The sequence below is a fragment of the Larus michahellis genome, chromosome 7 (assembly GCF_964199755.1).
Source record: "Larus michahellis chromosome 7, bLarMic1.1, whole genome shotgun sequence".
NCBI classification, from domain to species: Eukaryota; Metazoa; Chordata; class Aves; order Charadriiformes; family Laridae; genus Larus; species Larus michahellis.
The window spans coordinates 11,697,688-11,716,376 of record NC_133902.1 but is presented as its reverse complement, the minus strand read 5'-3'; the positions used below and the strand labels follow the sequence as shown (position 1 = coordinate 11,716,376).

Here is an 18,689-nt window from a genome sequence, read left to right as displayed (position 1 = left end):
TCTGGGGCACCAACAGCAGAAGGACACGGAGCTGTTGGAGCGGGGCCAGAGGAGGCCCCGGAGATGCTGGGAGGGCTGGAGCCCCTCTGCTGTGAGGACAGGCTGAGAGAGCTGGGGGGGTTCAGCCTGGAGAAGAGAAGGCTCCGGGGAGACCTTCCAGCCCCTTCCAGTCCCTAAAGGGGCTCCAGGAAAGCTGGGGAGGGACTCTGGATCAGGGAGGGGAGCCATGGGACGAGGGGGAACGGTTTTAAACTGGAAGAGGGGAGATTTAGATGAGATGTTAGGAAGAAATTCTTGGCTGTGAGGGTGGTGAGCCCCTGGCCCAGGTTGCCCAGAGAAGCTGTGGCTGCCCCATCCCTGGAGGGGGTTCAAGGCCAGGTTGGACGGGGCTTGGAGCAACCTGGGCTGGTGGGAGGTGTCCCTGCCCAGGGCAGGGGGTGGCACTGGGTGATCTTTAAGGTCCCTTCCAACCCAAACCATTCTGTGATTCTATGATTTCAAGAAGGGCAGCTTTTGGAAGCATGGAAAGCATGAATGACACAGGCACACCCATCTTCTACCCCTCATGTCAGAAGCATTTCCCTCTCAAGGGAGTTGGGGTCTTGCCCACACAGTTCACAGCAGGACACTCCGTACCTTCCTCCAGGCCACGTGGCCCCTGTTCCCCCCAGTCACTGTGGGGTGCCCTGCCGGAGGCCACCCGCAGCAGCCAGGCTGCCCTCCATGGGGACACACCTCCACGTCACCAGGTCATTAAACGAACCACGCACCAGAACAACAAAACCTGCTCCACAAAGGGAATTCAAAATAAGCTAAACCCGTATCTGCCGTTGGTCCCCCATCTCACCTGGGCAGACAAAAAAAGACACTCAATTCACCAGAAATTCTTCTCCATGCGCTCCTCCTTATACTGGGGACAGAGTCAACGCCGGATGCAGCTTTAGTTACTGTTAAGCTTATAGGTTAGGAAAAAAAATAATTAATAGCAGGTTCAGCTGAGGAGATAACTGATAACCACCCTGTTACGGTTCTTGAATGTCCTCCTTGTATCATACAAACAATAATCCCTGAACAACTGTTTGCTCCTGTAATATAATCTAAACAGACAACATAACTCTTGTAAAAATGAGACAAAAGACATGACAAGACAGTCTTTCGTGTATTTGACAAAAGCAGCAGATGATGTAAATGAACAGTTTTGAAAGGCTTTTCAAATGGTTCACTTGGCTGATTTTTGACTGTCAGCAAAAATTACCATTAAGATGCCGTGCTTATAAAGGTCTGCACGCTGTTCCTGCAGCCTGCACAAACCCGAGCAACCGAGACCTCTGAGGCAGGGATCAGACAGGTTTGTTTTCTTAATAATTTTTAAGTCTCCTGTATTTTGAAGCTTTTGCTCCATGGCCTTAGAAGCACACAGAGATGCATCATCGGACAAGATGGGGACCCTGCATGTAGCAAACGCTTGGCCAAGAGGGTCAAGTCCAAGTACAGCAGATGTGGTCAATAAGAGAGGCTACACGTGCTCGTTAGCAAAATAAAGCAGTGGGGAACGATGTCACTGCTCCGACAGGATGGTGTGGGACGAACGGGCAGGTGAGGAGCAAGGTTGGGCAGCAAGCAGAGCCAGTGACCTATCACCATGGCACGTCAACAGCCTCAACGCTCGGAAGCCCTTCCTCCCTGTCTGGGCAGCCGTTCCTCCCTGTCCAAGCAGCAGAAACGCGCGGAAACTACCAGGGACTCGGTGGTTGTGACGAGCTTGGACTAGAAACGTGGTTGCGACCTTCTGATAACACAGGCGTCAAGAGCTGTGAAGGGGGTTGGGATGGACAATGTGGCTGGTCACCCTGTTGGGTGCTCTGGCAACATCTGCTGGTCTCTGGGTCCCACGGCCACACACTGGCCCTTGCTCGTGGCTTTGGGTACGGCTGCGAGGAGCCCTTGCTGGGAACAGAAGGGTCTGGGGGCTGTCAGGATGGCTCAGTGCAAGAGGCGGCTGGAAGATCAGAAAACTGTGATTTTTTTCCAGCTCTGGGTTTTTCAAATCGTGTTGAATGGAGACATCTGTGCTGGCCATTAAAGCAGGCGAGAGAGGAACCCCCGGGGCAGGCAGCATGTGTCATCTCCTGTGACTCGCCACCTCTGAGCACCCAACTGGAGATGCCATCGCAGCATGCACAGATAAGGAGAAAACAAAGCTTGCCAAATGCAAGTTCACCAGCTTGGTGAGAAATTATGGGATCTGGAGCTGGCTGAGCAGAAACCAAAACTACAGCAATGGGGGTTTTTTTATGTTCACAGCCAAAGCCCAGGCTCCTGATCCTGGAAAAATCCAATAAGGAACATGAGTTTTTTGCAGAGACACAGCATGTTTCAAGTACAAATGGCAGAAGCTAAAGTTTTGAATAGAAAACAGATGCAAATCTGTACATTTATACAGTTCTAAACCCAAAATCGCAGGAAGGAGAAAGGAAATATTTTACTTCTGGATACAAACTTTCTCTGCATTTGTTCGTAACTCCATAGCTGCCAAGCCAACCACATCAGACCAGAGGGGAAGAGCTGAGCCTCAGGTGTGGCTTTAGATGGACTCTCCTGGAGCTCGCGGCTCCTTGGAGGGGACTGGGAAGAGGGGGACGTGTCCTGCCAACACAGGGGACCCAAGGAAAATCACAGAGGGATGTTTCGACCCGGGGATTTGGACCAATTCTGTCCATCCAGAGCTCCAGGGACAAAATGGGCAGGCATGGGGGGCACACAGAGTGCTTGGGGTTAACGCAGACACATCTGTGCTACGGGACCCTGTAAGCAAAAGGAGAATATCAGCAGTTACCTGCCTTTGGTGGCTGGATTGACAGCTCTGGATGGAAAAGACTATAGAGTAAGGAGTTTTATTACCACTCACAATGTCTTTGCCAGCAATGTTAATGATAGGTCTTCTTACACGTTAAAGGTTAGAGCACCTCCCCGCAGTCCTGGCTCATCATTTAATACCCATCTTAGATCCTTCATTTGGAAAGCAAACAAAATGCATCCTCAGAAGCAATTATAAAAACACTGATATGCCCTTAGCACAATCAATACTTGAACGATGCCAAAGCAAGGAAGAAGAGAAAAGAGATACTGGAAGCAGGCTGCTGAGCTGAAGAGGTCAGCAAGGAGACTTATTACCCTACCTTCTCCTGCAGACAGGTACCCACCTCCCGCGGTCCGGGAGATGTGCAGGACACGGACGTGCGAAGACCCGAAGCATTTAAAAGCCGACGCACCAGCAGCGTCCCCAGTGTGTGTGCTCAGGAGGCACCGAGGAGACGCTGCTCGACCTGGTGTCCTGGCTGCTGGCACCCCGGGAGCGGGGAAGGGTGACAACGCCGAGGATCACCTTCCTCCTAAAGCGAGCACGTATCAGGCAATGCAGGAAATCCTTTGTTATCTAGTGCTTTGGGTATTGCTATCACCTTGTGTCTTGGAAAAACTTAAACCCCCTATTTTACATATTAAGTTAGATATATTTAGTCCAAATGTGAATTTATATCTAATTGTCTCTCTCCATTTAACTCTGTTGCTTTGACAGAAAGAAGTACCTTCTACCAAAATAAACTTGAGTTCTTTGTGCCTGAGGCAGATCTAGACAGTTATCTCCTCTCTGGGATTACATATGAATTCTTCATTATAAGCTGCATTATTTGCAGCAGTTTCTGCAGCGCTAGGAAATTCTCATTTTCTTTCTCTTTTCGGTCCTAGCACTGAGCTTCGAGGCACAGATCTGATATTAAGGAACTGCAGTCAGCACAAAGCAGTATTTCTTAATAAAATAAGAACACAAAGAAAAAAAGGGGTGATCCTGGCTTGATTGATGCCACTTCATTTGCATATGCCCACTAGCAGTACTTTGGTTAATTAATACGTATCTTGTGTCTGTAGATGAATATGAAATAATGGGTTTGCTATTGAAGCTTTAGGTATAAATTTATCCCATGAACAGGTTAGTTAACTTCCTGGTGTCTTCTCCCAGTATTTTCTGTGCAAATAAGACATAACAACTCTCTGGAGGGTGGTGACACATGACAAAATCCAAGAAGGATGCACTTGTATTTTAAAGCCAGATCAGCTAATTAGCTCGTAAAATGGAAGAACTGTTTGGAGGCGGCAAGGGGGGGAAGGATGAGAAACACTACCTTCTTCCAGCGAAAAATTTTGTTTCAAAGGTATTAACCCTTGTGGCTCGAGTTCAGCTCTAGAGGCCTCAACCCCAAAAGGCACTTAAGAAGAACTTACATTTAAGCAGACGCAATAGCGCCACGGAAATTAAGACGACTGCCCAGGTGCTTGAAAGTGAAGTGCTGGATCACAGCCTGGGTAGTCAAAGGTGGAATGTCATTTTGTTCTCTGATCTGCCTCACCAGCTTCCTGTACCGGCTGCTTCCATCCAGCTCAGGGAGAGACTGGATGCTGAAAACATCACTAAAACCCGGAGTGCAGAAAGAACCCTAATATATACTTCAGTTCCATGGTATCTAATACCTTAGTGGCTGAGTTTTTAGGCAAAGCCAAGGAATTTTTGGTCAACCACCCAAACTCTGACGGAATCTGAGGACGGGACTTGGCTGGCAGCTTAATCCGAGCGTGAGGAGGCAGCCCGTGGTGTAGAGGTCAAGCTGCGACGTTTTCCCTTGTCCCGGGACTCCTGGGAAAACCCTAAAGTTCAAGGAGATGAATGAAAACTGTGTGCAGTGTTATTGGGGTTAAGTACCTTTTGCGCATTACGGCAGCGGTGCATCACAGCGGTTAGATCATCTATGAGGCAACAGTCTTGCTATGAATAATAAACACACCACGGGGAAGCCAGAAAGTTGACCGCTGTGACAATATTCGCTTTACAGGGAGCGCTGACTGTGAACGCTGTTCAAAATGAGTCCCAGAGAGCACCACCTCTGCGGTCTCCATCGAGTATCACAAGGACACACTAGACGGAAGGATAAATGCACTGGGAAACATAAATCATGTCTAGTTATTTCCACTGTTATTCTCCACGATGCACAGGGCAAGTCTCAAGTGACATCACATCAAGGGACAGGCATTCAGCGCCAGGCTGTCACTAGTCACAAAAGGAAAAAGGAGATTTTACAGCATGGCTGAAAGAGATGAATGATTAGTTCCCACTGAATTTTGCTGGGAATTTTCACCTCCTTGTCGCACTGAAGCCATCGCTCAAGTCTGCTGGTACCGAAAGAACTATGGAAGAAGTGTGCCAACTAATTTGAGAAGACGACTGAGCAAGCTGAGACTTCTTATCACTGCCATTGACACTGGTTGAGTCCAAAGACATCAACAACTTTTCTGAACACATGAGACGAAGCAACTCCTACCCCAAACAAGCTTCATATATATTAAATCAAGCTAAAGTACATAGGATTCGTTCCGATCAAAGCAAGCCACGGGCTGGACACAGCAGGATCTGCTGGAGGCAGAGATCTTCCAGGACTTTCTGCAAAGCTTCAGAGTGGGGCGTGAATGTGTACCAGGTGTTAACATCCCCACTAAGTGTTTTACATCTGCTTTGCACTCACCGCACGCTGCAGCTTGTGACAGCACGACGGCAAATCACCCCCAGGAACAGCGGAAAGCAAAAGGCCAGGGGGCAGGCGACTGGCGTACAAACACGCCGGACTCAGCGTCTCGGAGGAACGGGCGACTGTAACGTGGCACGATCCATCACACCTGCCCGTAAGCTGACATAAAAGCAAGTGCTATAAAGCAATCCCAAGGAGTAGGATACCAGTCGCCAAAGGATTCGGATGTTCAAGGGGGAGTCCAGGAGGTGATGCAAGGTCTTCCAGCAAAACTGGGATGCTTGAAGGGCAGGTGCCTGAAGGAGGCCGGGTGGAAAGGCCTTCCTTAATTTGGGGGTGAAGCCGGCCTTGCTGCAGGGCTGGGACAATATTTGGTCATGCATATTATTATTGTTACTATAATGTTCTGCTGAGTTGGCAGAGCCGGGACGGACATACGCAGGGAAACGCAGATGGTCTCTGTTTCTTGCCATCAGGCTGCCAGCTGCCTTTTAACCGCGTTCGGTGTTGGTGAGGAGTTCAGATGAAAAAGAAATACGGCTCGAACAGCTCTCAGAGCCAAGGCTGCGATTGCAGCAGGGGCTCTTGGAAAATAGCGTTTTCGTTTGTAAAAATGAACAGGTTTGACCTGAAAGTCCTTGACAGAGGATGACTGCAAAGCCTTACAGAGACTGTGAGCAGGCTAAAAGCTGGTTGGGAATTTCTAACTACAAGCTTTTTTGGTTGAAAATCACAGGAGTGTAACGGCATTGATTACATTTTCACCAAGAACAATCCTCGGGCCTAGGAGAAATCCGTAGTCAATGAAGAGAGTGTCTTACCCTTGAAAAAACCCAACGCTCGGTGATTACGAGACAGGACCGGTCTGAGGCTTCTGCCCTGCCTGAGTCACCGGAGGCCGGCGAGACTCATAAAATCAACTTTGTGGCTCTGGACGAGGTAGGGAAGAGATCTGTGTGTCCCACAGCCCCAGCAACGGCACCACAAGTTAGTCTTCTCATAAGAAAGGACAGATGAAAAGACAAAAAAATAACCTTGCCTTTGCAGCCATGATGAAGAGGGAGCTTTCTGAAAGCTTTATGAATATAATGGGATGAAAAAAACCTCATCCCTCATCTCAGTTTATTATGAGCCTCATTTATTGGTGCGTAATTTCACGTCAAATTTTCTCTTGGCATTTCCCCAGTGTGCTTTTTGTAAGAAGACAAAGTTCAGTTTGGCTTGGAGTTGGTTTTTAGGAAGACGCAAGCCTGTTTTTTGTTTTATAGGGTAATTTATATCCCAGACACTGTAGGCACATGCACGGAGTAAATGTGCTGCTGCTCACCTTGTATAGTGATGAGTGAAAGGAGAAAGCAGATTTCAGAGAGTTATTGTTTCAGACACCCAGAAATACTTTAAAGGACAGTCGTCCTCCAGGGAGTGATGCTATAAAACCAGCTTTCAGGGGGCCTAACTTTGCTACACCTCAGCAATTCCTGACCGAATTGCAGCCGCCAGGCACTTTGAGAGCTGCGACCGCTCTGGCTCATGCATCATCCCCACGTTAATGAGTGCTCAGTGCTGGAAACGTGACCACGGCCCAGGCAACGGGGGACGGGAAGGGATGTCCCAGGGCTGCCTCCACTCAGCAGGGCCCAGAGGGCTAATAAAGAAGCAAACCAACGTGCTTTGCCGTACGGAGGGGAATATGTCAGTTGAAACAATGTAGGAATCCTTCTACAGCTGCTCATACCCATTGCTGCTGTTTAAGAGGATTTAAGTAATTTATTTCCCTGCAAGAACACGGAGGGTGAGAGCCAAAGCATGGCTGCGCCAAGCCTGCTGGCATCACTCATGCCAACCCTTTTGCTTCCCAGATGCACCAGCCTACAGCGAACGCCAACACGACAAGCCTCTGGCCCCCACAATCCTCGAAATACCTGCTGACGTACCCCAAAGATGCAACCTGGATCCCACATTTCAGTGCAGCCCAGTGCCCCTGCTCGGCCAGCCAAGAAATGTCTCCTGCTATGGGAAAGTCTCTCGAGTCTTCCCCACAGGAGCAAGGGCTGGCTGGACGAGACGCAGAGGGTGGCACAGCATCTCTGGGGCTGGAGATGAAGGGAAACCATTGCCTGAGCATCAAAGCCAGGACTGCCAGGTAACCCAAATCTGTCCTGCAAACATCTTCACCCGTGCCCAGAAGGGTGCAAATGTCAGAGCAGACCGTGCACTGGCAGCAGGCGCTACGTATCTGCCGCGTTTTATCCCAACAGCCATAACACAAAGCATGGGTGATGCGGCACCCTGAGCCCCACGCCTAGCAGGGTTCAGACATTTCCACATAAGATACTGAGGGAACATGGCCAGCAGTGGATGTACCCCTGAGCGACGCACAGGAAAGCGTGAAAATTCAGAGTCAGGGTGCCTCCTTTGCCACATCTTTCTCCACAGAGGATGGAGAGCTGGTAGCCCAGGAGAAGTTCAAGGACCTGTGGGATGAGTGTTATGCCCAAGAAACACAGTATGGGACAGAAAAAAAAAAATCAGTCTGTCCTGGGGATACTGGAGGTGTCTTTGATGCCCACAGCCTGGATGTGGGGAGGGGTGGGAGCACCTGTGCTTGAGGAGCATCTGGAGCAACCTCACCTGACAACAGCATTGTGGTCCAAATTCTGTAGAATCATAGAATCGCCTAGGTTGGAAGGGACCTTTCAGATCATCAAGTCCAATCGTCAACTTAACTATGACAAAAGCCACCACTAAACCCTATCTCTAAGCACTATGTCTACCCGGCTTTCAAATACTTCCAGGGATGGTGATTCAACCCCTTCCCTGGGCAGCCTCTTCCAATGCTTGGCAACCATTTTAGTGAAGAAATTCTTCCTAATATCCAATCTAAACATCCCCTGGTGCAACTTGAGGCCATTCCCTGTTGCCCTATTGCCTGCTACCTGAGAGAAGAGGCCGACCCCCCCTGGCTACCCCCTCCTTTCAGGGGGCTGTAGGGAGCGAGAAGGTCTCCCCTCAGCCTCCTCTTCTCCAGGCTGAACACCCCCAGCTCCCTCAGCCGCTCCTCACAAGACTTGTGCTCCAGAGCCCTCACCAGCTCCGTTGCTCTTCTCTGGACACGCTCCAGCACCTCAGTGTCCTTCTTGTGGTGAGGGGCCAAAACTGGACACAGCACTCGAGGTGGGGCCTCACCAGTGCCCAGTACAGGGGGATAGTCACTGCCCCAGTCCTACTCACCACAGTGAATTTGGTGTTCCTCTCCATGGAAATCTTTAGTAAAAGGCAAAAGACTTACACGATCCGAAGAAAAATCAGAGTATCTCTGTTCTAGTTTGTTCAGAGTATCTCTATAGCAGTGGAAATTCAAATTTCCACAAATTCAGTGCAAAGAGCAACACGGGAACGGCTCTGTTCATCAGGAGCCGAGTTAGGCCAAAGATAAGCGCTGCAGAACCTCCCTCGGGATTTAGGCTCTGGTGAAAAGCTTAAATAAATCTAACTGTGCTAAGGATCTATGAACCTGCATGGCCACTTGCCCCTGCCCTCCGCAGCCCCTTGAGCAATGGAGATGCCCTGGCTGCTCTCTACATCTGGCTTTCTCCACCCGAGCCCAGAGTGACCAGGGTGGACTCTGACTGCAGTCCAGCCTGTTAAACCAACGCCTGGCAGATCCCTCACCACCCCTTGCCAGGGGCGCGCACCAACCCTGTGAAAAATCGGTGAAAAGCTGACACCTGCCAGAGTTTCAAGTGAAGATAAGGGATGGCTGAGTCCTGAAACGGATTTCTTCATCCACCAGTGAATCTCAACCGCAACACACGGCCTATTGCACGGCAAGAGTTATCATCTTTCCCAGCAAAGATGATCAGCGCCTTCCTCGCATAAAAATCAACTTGTCAGTAAAAACGCTACAATCCAGTGGGGTGAAAATAGCGGTCCCTTCCCCGCCTCTACCTGTCCCCATCTGTCAGCTGGTAACAGGCAGGGATGACAAATCGTTTTCTATCACGACGAAAGAGCGATGGGAGCTCTGCGGCTGCTGCCTGCAATTTCCTCTCCCGAGGAGGGACGGCCATAAACCGCCCGAGCGCTGCGGCGGGGAGAGCAGAGCCGCTCGCCGGCTCCCGGGCGCAGAGGTTACAGCCTGTTTAGAAAAATAATCAAAATATGGCTCCGTTTCCACGGGGGCGGTTGTGATGAAAAACATTTTACCAGTTTGGAAAACTACACCGGAGCTTCTTGTAAAGCATTTTCAAGCACCTACAGTAAATACTGCGCTGACAACTAAAATGCCAAACATAGGATCTGAATTCATACTTGTACTGATTCCTGCTCTTAAAAGAAATACAGGCAGCGATTGGATAGTGTTCAGTGCTGGAAATATTTCTTCCGACCACACAAGAATCACTCTGAAGAGGGGATACAGAGGGGAACGGGGATACGGGTACAAATAAACAGGCTGTGGCTGTACACGAAGGTAACGTATTACCGGTGTACCACTATTCCTAAAGCTATATTTCTAAGACCTTTTCCAAGGTCAGTCCTACTCTGCCTCTTATTTTGTTCCAAGTAAACTTGAGTTTCGTATGGAAACAGCCTTAAGCCCCAATTTCTAAGTGGATTTTAGTGCCTGACTGATAAAACACTTTTGAGAAGCTGGTCTTGAGTTTCTGTTGTTGGGTTTGGGTTGGGGACAGGGGGGTTGTTGGTTTGGTTGTTTTTTTAACGTGTCCTAAACTGCAGGAGTCTCTGGGGTCCTGGCAAGCCGTAGCCAGCTCTATGATCCCTCCATCGACCCACTGCTGCTGCGGCTGCTCTGTGCCACAGGGAGGAGGGAGATGTGATCCATCCCCACGCAGCTTCGCCCTGCAGACCATGCTGGGCCAACTCTAATTCCAACGTCTATTAAAGACAATTACCCCAGGCTTCGGTGGTTCCCCTGTTACTTTTACCAAGGGTTAGCCTCCAACTTTGCAAACTAGGTCTTGCTCTAACTCCAAAATGTCTTTCCCCGATGGGTGAGCCCAGAGTTTGGTCCCCTTCCCCTCCTGCCAACAGCCCCGTTCCAGCATCCCCACCACTGGCACTGACTTCCACGTCATCTGCATCTGACCAATTTCGTGAAGGCTGCAGTTCCTTGCTATAAATCCTCAGAAATGTCAAGAGAGTGGCTATTTGAACAGTCCATACTCCCCAGATAAGCAACTGATATCTGGCAATTTTACCCCAAAGCCTTCAACTAGTCCAAGGCATGTTCTCTCCGTCCTTGCAACCAGAAACGTCTGTCAGCTGAGGCACCGACACCTCCTCCAACCAACCAACCACACAACAGACCTTGGGAGACATCTTGCAGCAAACCCTGTCTGTGCTCCTCAAAGTCCTTCCCTCAGAAGTTCAGGCTGACTTGTCTCCACGCTTCCCAGAAAAACCTTTCACTGCCGCATGTGTAATTTCATGATTAATTCAGCCTCAGCAAAGCTAGGTGCAAACAGGGAAAAGAAAAACCACCCTCCACATCAGGAGAAACTTGATTCAACCCTAACTACTGCGTCTCAGCGAACCCTCACAAGCCTAATAAAGCCTTATGAATAAATTACATGCTTTTCAGCTTCCTATTTTTCAAAGCGATAAAAAGTGTAACAACACATCACTGCAGATCTCCCGCGTGCCGCAAGCCTCGGCGCACCCATTGCACAGCGGCTGGTGAAGCCGTCAGGAACGCCGGAATTCACGCCCCGGCGCTGATGGACAGGGTGGTTAAAAAGGGATTTCAGGTGCTGCCGACCGTCAGGTCTCTCTGCCTGCGCCCAGACTTTAATATATTAATCAGAAGAACCGAGAGAGAGCGACATTTGAAGATGATCAAACAAAAAAGCCCCGGCAAAACGACATTTCAAATGACGGCAGTAACGCACATCACCGAGTCAAAACGTGACACCCGCTATTAGATGTCTGCGCGTTTGGTTGACGTTATAAAAACAAATTCCACCCTAACCAGGGATATTTTTACATTTTGATGACAGGCACTAACTATTGAGATATTAGGCTCATGCAAGTAGAAAGCCAGCCAAATATCCGTCCCCCAATGGTATTTACGTGCTGCCCATTATGCTCGTGTCCATCACTCTCCATTCCAGAGACGTGCACAATGTTGGATACAGACACAGGGTATCCGTGCCGGAACCTGTGTTCCCAGCTGGGCTGGGAAAGCAAGCCTGTGCTAGCATATTTATTTTACAAAAAAAAAAGAGGAAAAAAGCAAAACCATCTTTCTTGTGACTCATAGCCCTGCTCTGACATCCTTCCCTGCTCCCACCCAGCGCCCCATGGCGGGGAATTTCTGCCTCCCGCAGGGCTGGATACGGGCTGTCCGTCCCTCACCTCAAGCCCACGGATGCTGAAAGAAGCGCTTCCTCTAAATATCCTCACTATTCTCTTCTTAACAAAAAGATACAGCCATAATTTTGTGTAAAATGTATGCAGGAAGAGAAGGATTTTGATTTTCTGAATGCAGAAAGAGTCAAGCTCCCTTGTGGAATTTAAATACACCTATTTGATGGCTTTCCTTTTTTTTTTTTTTTGCCTGACCCTCTCAACGTTTCAGCATATGAATAATTGTACTCATATAAACAAAATGGGCTCCTTCATGGATGAAACGCACACAAGAGATTTGTGCCATTAAAATGCGATTTAATCTATTTTAAGGGTTTCTGACAGACTGAAGGGTACACAGGCACGGTGCCCTCTGGGAGCGGATCAATGTCACTGCCGGCGCCATGAGGTTACTCCTGTGCCTAAGCGGCTGCAGGACGAGAATCTGATTATTAAAGAAATCACCACTAACAACAATATGCTCAATGCCCTCGTCGTACCCATTTGATTTGTGAATCTCCGTATTCCCAGCCCTCACAGCTACGCAGCAACTCTGCCCGCTCCACGTGCGCGACGCTGGCTTGGCGGCACCGGAGGTCTGGCCTGTTCCATCCAGATGTCAGAAAAATGGGGGGAAAAAAAAAAATATCTGGGGTATTAAGAGGACATGTCGTGCTCTTCCTCTGGAAATAGTTTAAAAAGATCCAACCCAAACTTCAGACAATTTAACATTCATAGTAAAAAGTAGCTCGAGTCAGTCATTAAATCTCAAAGGGATCCCTGAATTGTGCTTTTCTTAATGAATTCAATAATCGATTCTTACTCCACAAATAAGGTGTGGGATGGATCAGCTAATAAGCATTCTCAGTTAATTGCTTTCTCCAAGTGACAATTTGTACAAATGATACCATCAAAGTAGTAATAATATCCTTATTGATTAAATTAATCTCTAAAAGACAACTCAAATAAGTTTAATTAGCAATGCATGACAGAAGCACAAAATACTCTGAAAGCAACCTTGTAACCCATCCCAGACTTTGAAATCATGGCAACAGTCATGCAATAGACTTTCACATCTTTATTCAAATAGACACGCGCAATTTTATGGAGCGTCTTTAGTCAATGTCTGTGACGAACCATGAAAACCCATGAAACCCTCCCTGCAGAGAAGCAGCGAGACACACAGCAAAAAGAGTCTTCCCACTTCGTCCCACAGTCACTAAAAGCCAGGGCCACAAACAGTTTTAAAATAAAACAAAAAGTTTCAACAGAAGGAGCAGAGACGGTCTGAGAAGCCTCTGTGCCAAAATTCACACGTGGAGCTGGTGGGGACTCAGAGCAGCATCAACACTCTCAAGCCGCGGAAATTGGACAGCAGGTTATAAAACCAGAGCAGAAACTTGTTCAGCACAGCAAAGGGTTAGAAGAGTTGGCTCAAAGCTTGTTCAGAAAGAGCAGATTTATTCTTTCTGGAACTAAGAGAAGCAGCTGGGCCTGGGGCAGGGGCCGGGCTGTGGCCCAGAGCACCCCAGGAGGAGCGACGGGAGCCTGGAGCAACGCTCGCTCTCCCTGTTCCTACACAAGACCGAGACCAGGTATCAGATGTCTCCAGCAGCTTCACCGGTGTCCCTTGGTCACCAGCCGGGTGAGAGGGGGAAGATTTCCACAAGCAGTCTGCTGCGGGGAATTACCAACGCAGGAACACACCAAACGTTTGGTCCTTGTGCCTCTCAACACTAAGAGAGACCTAGCGCTATTATAATTTGATTGTGACCTGATATGAATTGATAAGTGAAAGCACGCTTTAGGGGGGAATGGGAGGCGCGGGGGAGAAAAAAAAAAACCCACATTGAAAACCTCTCAGTTGAAATATTAGCCTAAACTGCCTTGCTTAGCAAACACTTCTCCGCTCTCTGCCAAGAAAAGGGGAATTAGACTCAACTCTGCCTGGGGAAGTGAGGCAGCGGACATCAGGGACAAGAGGCGTGGATAAGCGCAACCTTCTGGAGACACTCCAGTGTGATAAAAGAAAACACAACAACACAGAGAACAGCACGTTGCCCTCATCAGGGCCAAAGCTACCCCTCAAGCAGAACAGGAATTTGCCTGGGGCGGCAACACAAAACTTAATGGCTTTATTATTATTAGTACCTGAGCAACCCGAGGATGCTTCCCAGCACGTACGGCAGAGCAGCGAGCCCGGAGCCACCTTTGTTAACGTGAGTAACGGGATTTCATTTTTTTTAAGTGGCTCATGCAGGAGCTTTCTCATTTAGCTAACTGAATTCAGCAACTGAAAGAAACATATGGCCCGTATATTTCAGCCCACGGAGGCGCAGTACAGCTTATTTTAGAATATTTGAAGCACATTAATAGAATAAGACTCTTGTACAGTACATGGCCTTGGTCCTTCTAGGTTAGTACAGCCCAACCTTCTCAATTATTTATTTCATTTTTTAATTTAGATTACTTGCATTTCATTCTACCGTAATATAGTTAGCTGGTGCTTTTGCAGACACACGTCCTTCTCGTAGCCTCGATGGGTTTATTATCTCATTTTTTTTCTTTGAGCATTTTTTGGCAATATAAGAATGTAATGTTTAAAAAATGTCCCATGATTCTCAGAAAGATGATGGTATTTGCACCGTCATCAAAAGGAAAATAAATACTTTCTGTGTTTATTTTCATCCAAGAATCACTGAAACAAACAAGGAACCACCAAATTACTTTTCCGACTACAGCCAGCCACTTAGCAGGCAAAACAGCAAAACACGCACAAAAAGCCTAATAATTTTATATTCAAGTTGATAATTTGAAACAATTTTATTAATAAGGAGTCCTGTATTACTAATAACGTGCTACAGCTGCTACAGACCCCAGCCATGGCAGGTCTCAAGCACGTGAGGAAGGGCTGGCAACCTCCGTACGTCAGGACTTTTAGAAACAGATACATCCCCCTGAGACCTGACATCTGCCTGAATCCCTAACGACTCTCTATCCAACGACTAGCCTCAGATAAACTACGTATAACGGAAATCTTACTATGAAGTGGAACACAAACACCTGGCAAGCGCAGAGACAGCACCTCCAGGACCGCTCTCCACGTGAGCTACCTGACCCGCACACACAACGGCCAGCGGCTATTAAATGGGCCATTAGCTCTCGGTCGCTAAATAAGACACTTGCAAAGACATTGATTTTTGGAGCTCGGGTATCTTTAAAATCTACTTTCTACACAGTCTTACAAAGCGGATTTCCTAAGTATTTTGGCTCTCAAAACCACCAGTATTTTTAAAACCTGGACCAAAACACACGGCATATGAGTGGGCAAGCAGCAGGGAAACACATGGGTTGGAACCCCAAGCCTGGGAAAGTCACTAGGGGAAGAGAGGGATTATTTTCTTCCAAAAGGATGTTTTGGAAAGGATAGCCTTTCTAAAAAGTCCAGCATGTGAAAAAGAAGACATATGCTCATCACTTGTCCCTGAGACATCCATCTTATTTTTCCAGTTAAGAAGCCAATCTTCCATGAAATCCCCCAAAACCCTAGCAGATGGGTTGAATTACTGATTTTGAGAAGGCTGGTTCCACAATGATATTATTAAAAAAATCCCATAAACAAACAAATAAGGATGGCCACAAGAGAAGCTTGGTTTAGAGCGGGATCTCTCTAGACCAAAGAAGTGAGCTGCACGATGATGTGCAATAATTACTTCATATGGAGAAGAGCTGTGTGGCATATTTAAAGCCTTTAATTTCTACTCCCTTGTTTAAGTGAGATTATTGCTCCCCGTAGCCAATAACAACGCATTTCTTAAGTTTCTTCCGATTTGCCAGCAAAGCAAACATCCTCTGGTAAATCTACGAACTGAACAATGATTTTTCATTTTTACAACAGCGCAGTCAATTCCATTTTCCAGTTATAAGTCTCGAGCCTCTCCCTATCAGCTTGTTAACGTACAAGCACTGAACTCTAAAACATGCCTGGAAGAATCTCCGTAGACTTTGCCATCCCAAGTTGCTTCTGAACATTGAATTCATTGCTTTATGAATCACTTCACTGTATGTAAACACTTGAATCACTAAGCCACATCTAATATCGTAATCAAGTGATGTTGTCACGGTGGATTCTGCAACGACGAATATCTGCATGGGGGCACCCAGGCAGCTCTGAAAACACAGCTATTAGTGTTTCTCTTTTAAAAGCAGGTTTTGCCTGTTCATGAACTTATTTTATTTGCAGATGCTAAATGCCTGTAAAATATTTTCAGGCTTTGTGCCTTCTTGAGATACTCCCAAGAGTCCCACCAGCCCCGCTAAGACTGTTCGCAGGACAAAAATGACACGGTATTTTTCCTGGTATTTGAGATACCTGTAACTTGTAGCAACGGTGTGACAAGGTGATGAGGGCCTTTTTAAGTTGGGATGCTATTTCATCTCGGTAGCTTTTTGCATCAGGTCAGACAGATAAGCATCCAAGAAAAAAAATAATACCTACACTCACCTCTAAAAGCAAGTCCTTTTTCCCCCTTAAACTTAAAATAAAATGCTATAAAACACATCAATGCTTCATTCCCCTGAAGCGTTCTAATAACTGTTTACGTTATCTTGTTAAAGTGTTGCTTTGGGTTCCTTATGTACCGTTGGTGCAATTTTTCTCGCGCATGTGTCACAAACCTTGATGCCGAGCTCTATGTTCTCCCCTCCGTACACATCCATCCCCGGATCGAGAAGCCCAATCTCTCCAAAGAACTTTCTGTGCACAACGAATGAGCAACCGATCATCGCCGGCGTCCTGCATGAAAAGAAAACCAACAGAAATGCACCATTATTGACATTTTCCAATCTTTAATGGACCGAGGGCTAGTTTCTGCAAAGTTACTTGGGGAGTTTGCAGCAATGAGTGAGCTCTGCGCCTTTGAATACGCTACTTTACCACTGCAATGAAATTGTCCAAAATTTAAGTTCATTTCACTGTGTAGACTGGAGAAAGAGTTCTCCTAGGATTAAATTACGGAAAAGCCTTCAGGTCTTGGCTCTGTCGCAAACATCTCAGTGTGTCTATGGGCAAGGGCACAAATTCTTGGGGCTTCCATTCCCCAGTTGTGAAGGAAATATAATAATGGCATTTCCTTTCTCCTGCTTTCTTCCAGCATGTCTAGTAACAGGCTGGACTTCAGGAGAGACACTAGTTTTTACAGTGCCTTGTGAAACGAGGGATCTTTCTTATATATCTGAAATATATTGTATATGTATCTTATATATCACAAAGGAGTCATTATCAACTTGTGACAAGGTAAACTGCAGATCTGCAAAAGCAAATTCTTTAAAAATTCAAGACAACCGCTTGCAGAAACATCTGCTGTGTCATCTGCCCGGTTCCAGCAATACCTAAGGGCTCCCGGGTAGAGACCAAGTTGTCACAGTCGTCCCGCCAACCCTCGTGCCCTGCAGCCATCGGCGCTGCTCGGCTCCACTTCTGCAAGCGCAGCCAAGCGCCGTGCCCGGTCAGGGAAAATAACAGAGGAAAACGGGAGCAATGCTAACAATACTGACACCAAGAGAACAGCAGAAAGACTGAGGAAAAGCTCAGTGTCAGGGGTTAATTTTTAATAACTATGCAATTTCAAGGACATAATAGATGGTTATGTTTACTAACGACCCAGGCTGCCACGTGCGCGTGCCCCATCCCTCCCTCGTTACCTTGCAAAACGCTGGACCAGATCTCCATCTGACGCAGCTTCCCCGAGATGAGGATGCTGCTCTGATTCACGCACGCCGAGATCACGTTTGGGGGTACTTTTTGAACGGTTAAACACTTGTGACCCTCTCCATAAAATCACACTTTGCCACAGAGCACAGCACTGAACAAAACCGTATCATTATGCTGCTTGGGGGATACACTAATCTGTTGCGGTTATGGTATGTGGAAAGTTTACCCCCTGGGATATTTTCTGTACTGAAATAAAAATGCAAAAACTGTTCTTCCCTTTAACTTGCTTGCATTTGAATCCATGCTGTAAAGAAAAAAAACCAACAAGGATCCACTCAGAGGGATCAGCAGGGAGGAGACAATGGATTTTACAGCTAAGCTGTGCCAAAGTACTGCCAGACTCTGCTCTTATGGGGAGCTATGGGACCCCCCCCGCCCACCCTGAGCTCAAAGCTTCGACCAGGGGGAAGCTCCACCATGCAGGATGGGATGGCCATCACCTCTGCAGCTCCTCGCCTGGGCCGAGGGGACACTCGCCTTGTGCTGCAGGGTGTAACACCAATGGCCTCCGTACCTGGGGAATCTCACGCCTCTTAGAAATGCCCTTTCTCCAGAGGGAACCTGGTCTTGAGGTAGAAAACGGGCAATGAGATGGTGTATTTTAACAGCAGCCCCAGAGTCCTGGCTCAAAGCACATTTCAATGCTTGTCCATGCTGGGGAGCATGGTCAAGGCTGAACTACGCAGTCACGGCTCGCAGAGGAGGAAAGCACCCTCAAACGTACCCAGGCACAGCTCGCAGAAGGATCAGGCCCACGCTCAACCTCTCCATCCACACCCCAAAAACTGCCCGTACCTGCCAGAGGAGCACCCGGGGTCCCCAGCGCACCCCGGGCGGCCACCGGGCTCAACAACCCCCAAGGACTTACACCTGCCGAGAACCAGCCAAGTCAATCCCTGTGAAACCCTCCAGCCCCGTGGATGAAGAGTTCCAGCCACTTAAGTATTCTTATTTATAGACACTTTGATACTTTT

At 47.8% G+C, this 18,689-nt stretch overlaps 1 protein-coding gene and 1 non-coding gene across 2 annotated transcripts in view; both read right to left on the bottom strand.

Annotated features, from left to right (window-relative positions):
• The window catches only part of GALNT17 (polypeptide N-acetylgalactosaminyltransferase 17), a 220,355-nt gene that overhangs the window by 61,925 nt on the left and 139,741 nt on the right, over positions 1-18,689 (bottom strand). The window contains exon 6 of the mRNA XM_074594579.1: positions 16,620-16,737. Within this exon, the coding sequence (XP_074450680.1) occupies positions 16,620-16,737 (118 nt within the window). The remainder of the gene's footprint in view (positions 1-16,619; positions 16,738-18,689) is intronic.
• On the bottom strand, positions 8,817-8,884 carry LOC141746960 (U5 spliceosomal RNA). Its single transcript, XR_012588563.1, has one exon. It is a non-coding gene; the product is annotated as a U5 spliceosomal RNA (small nuclear RNA).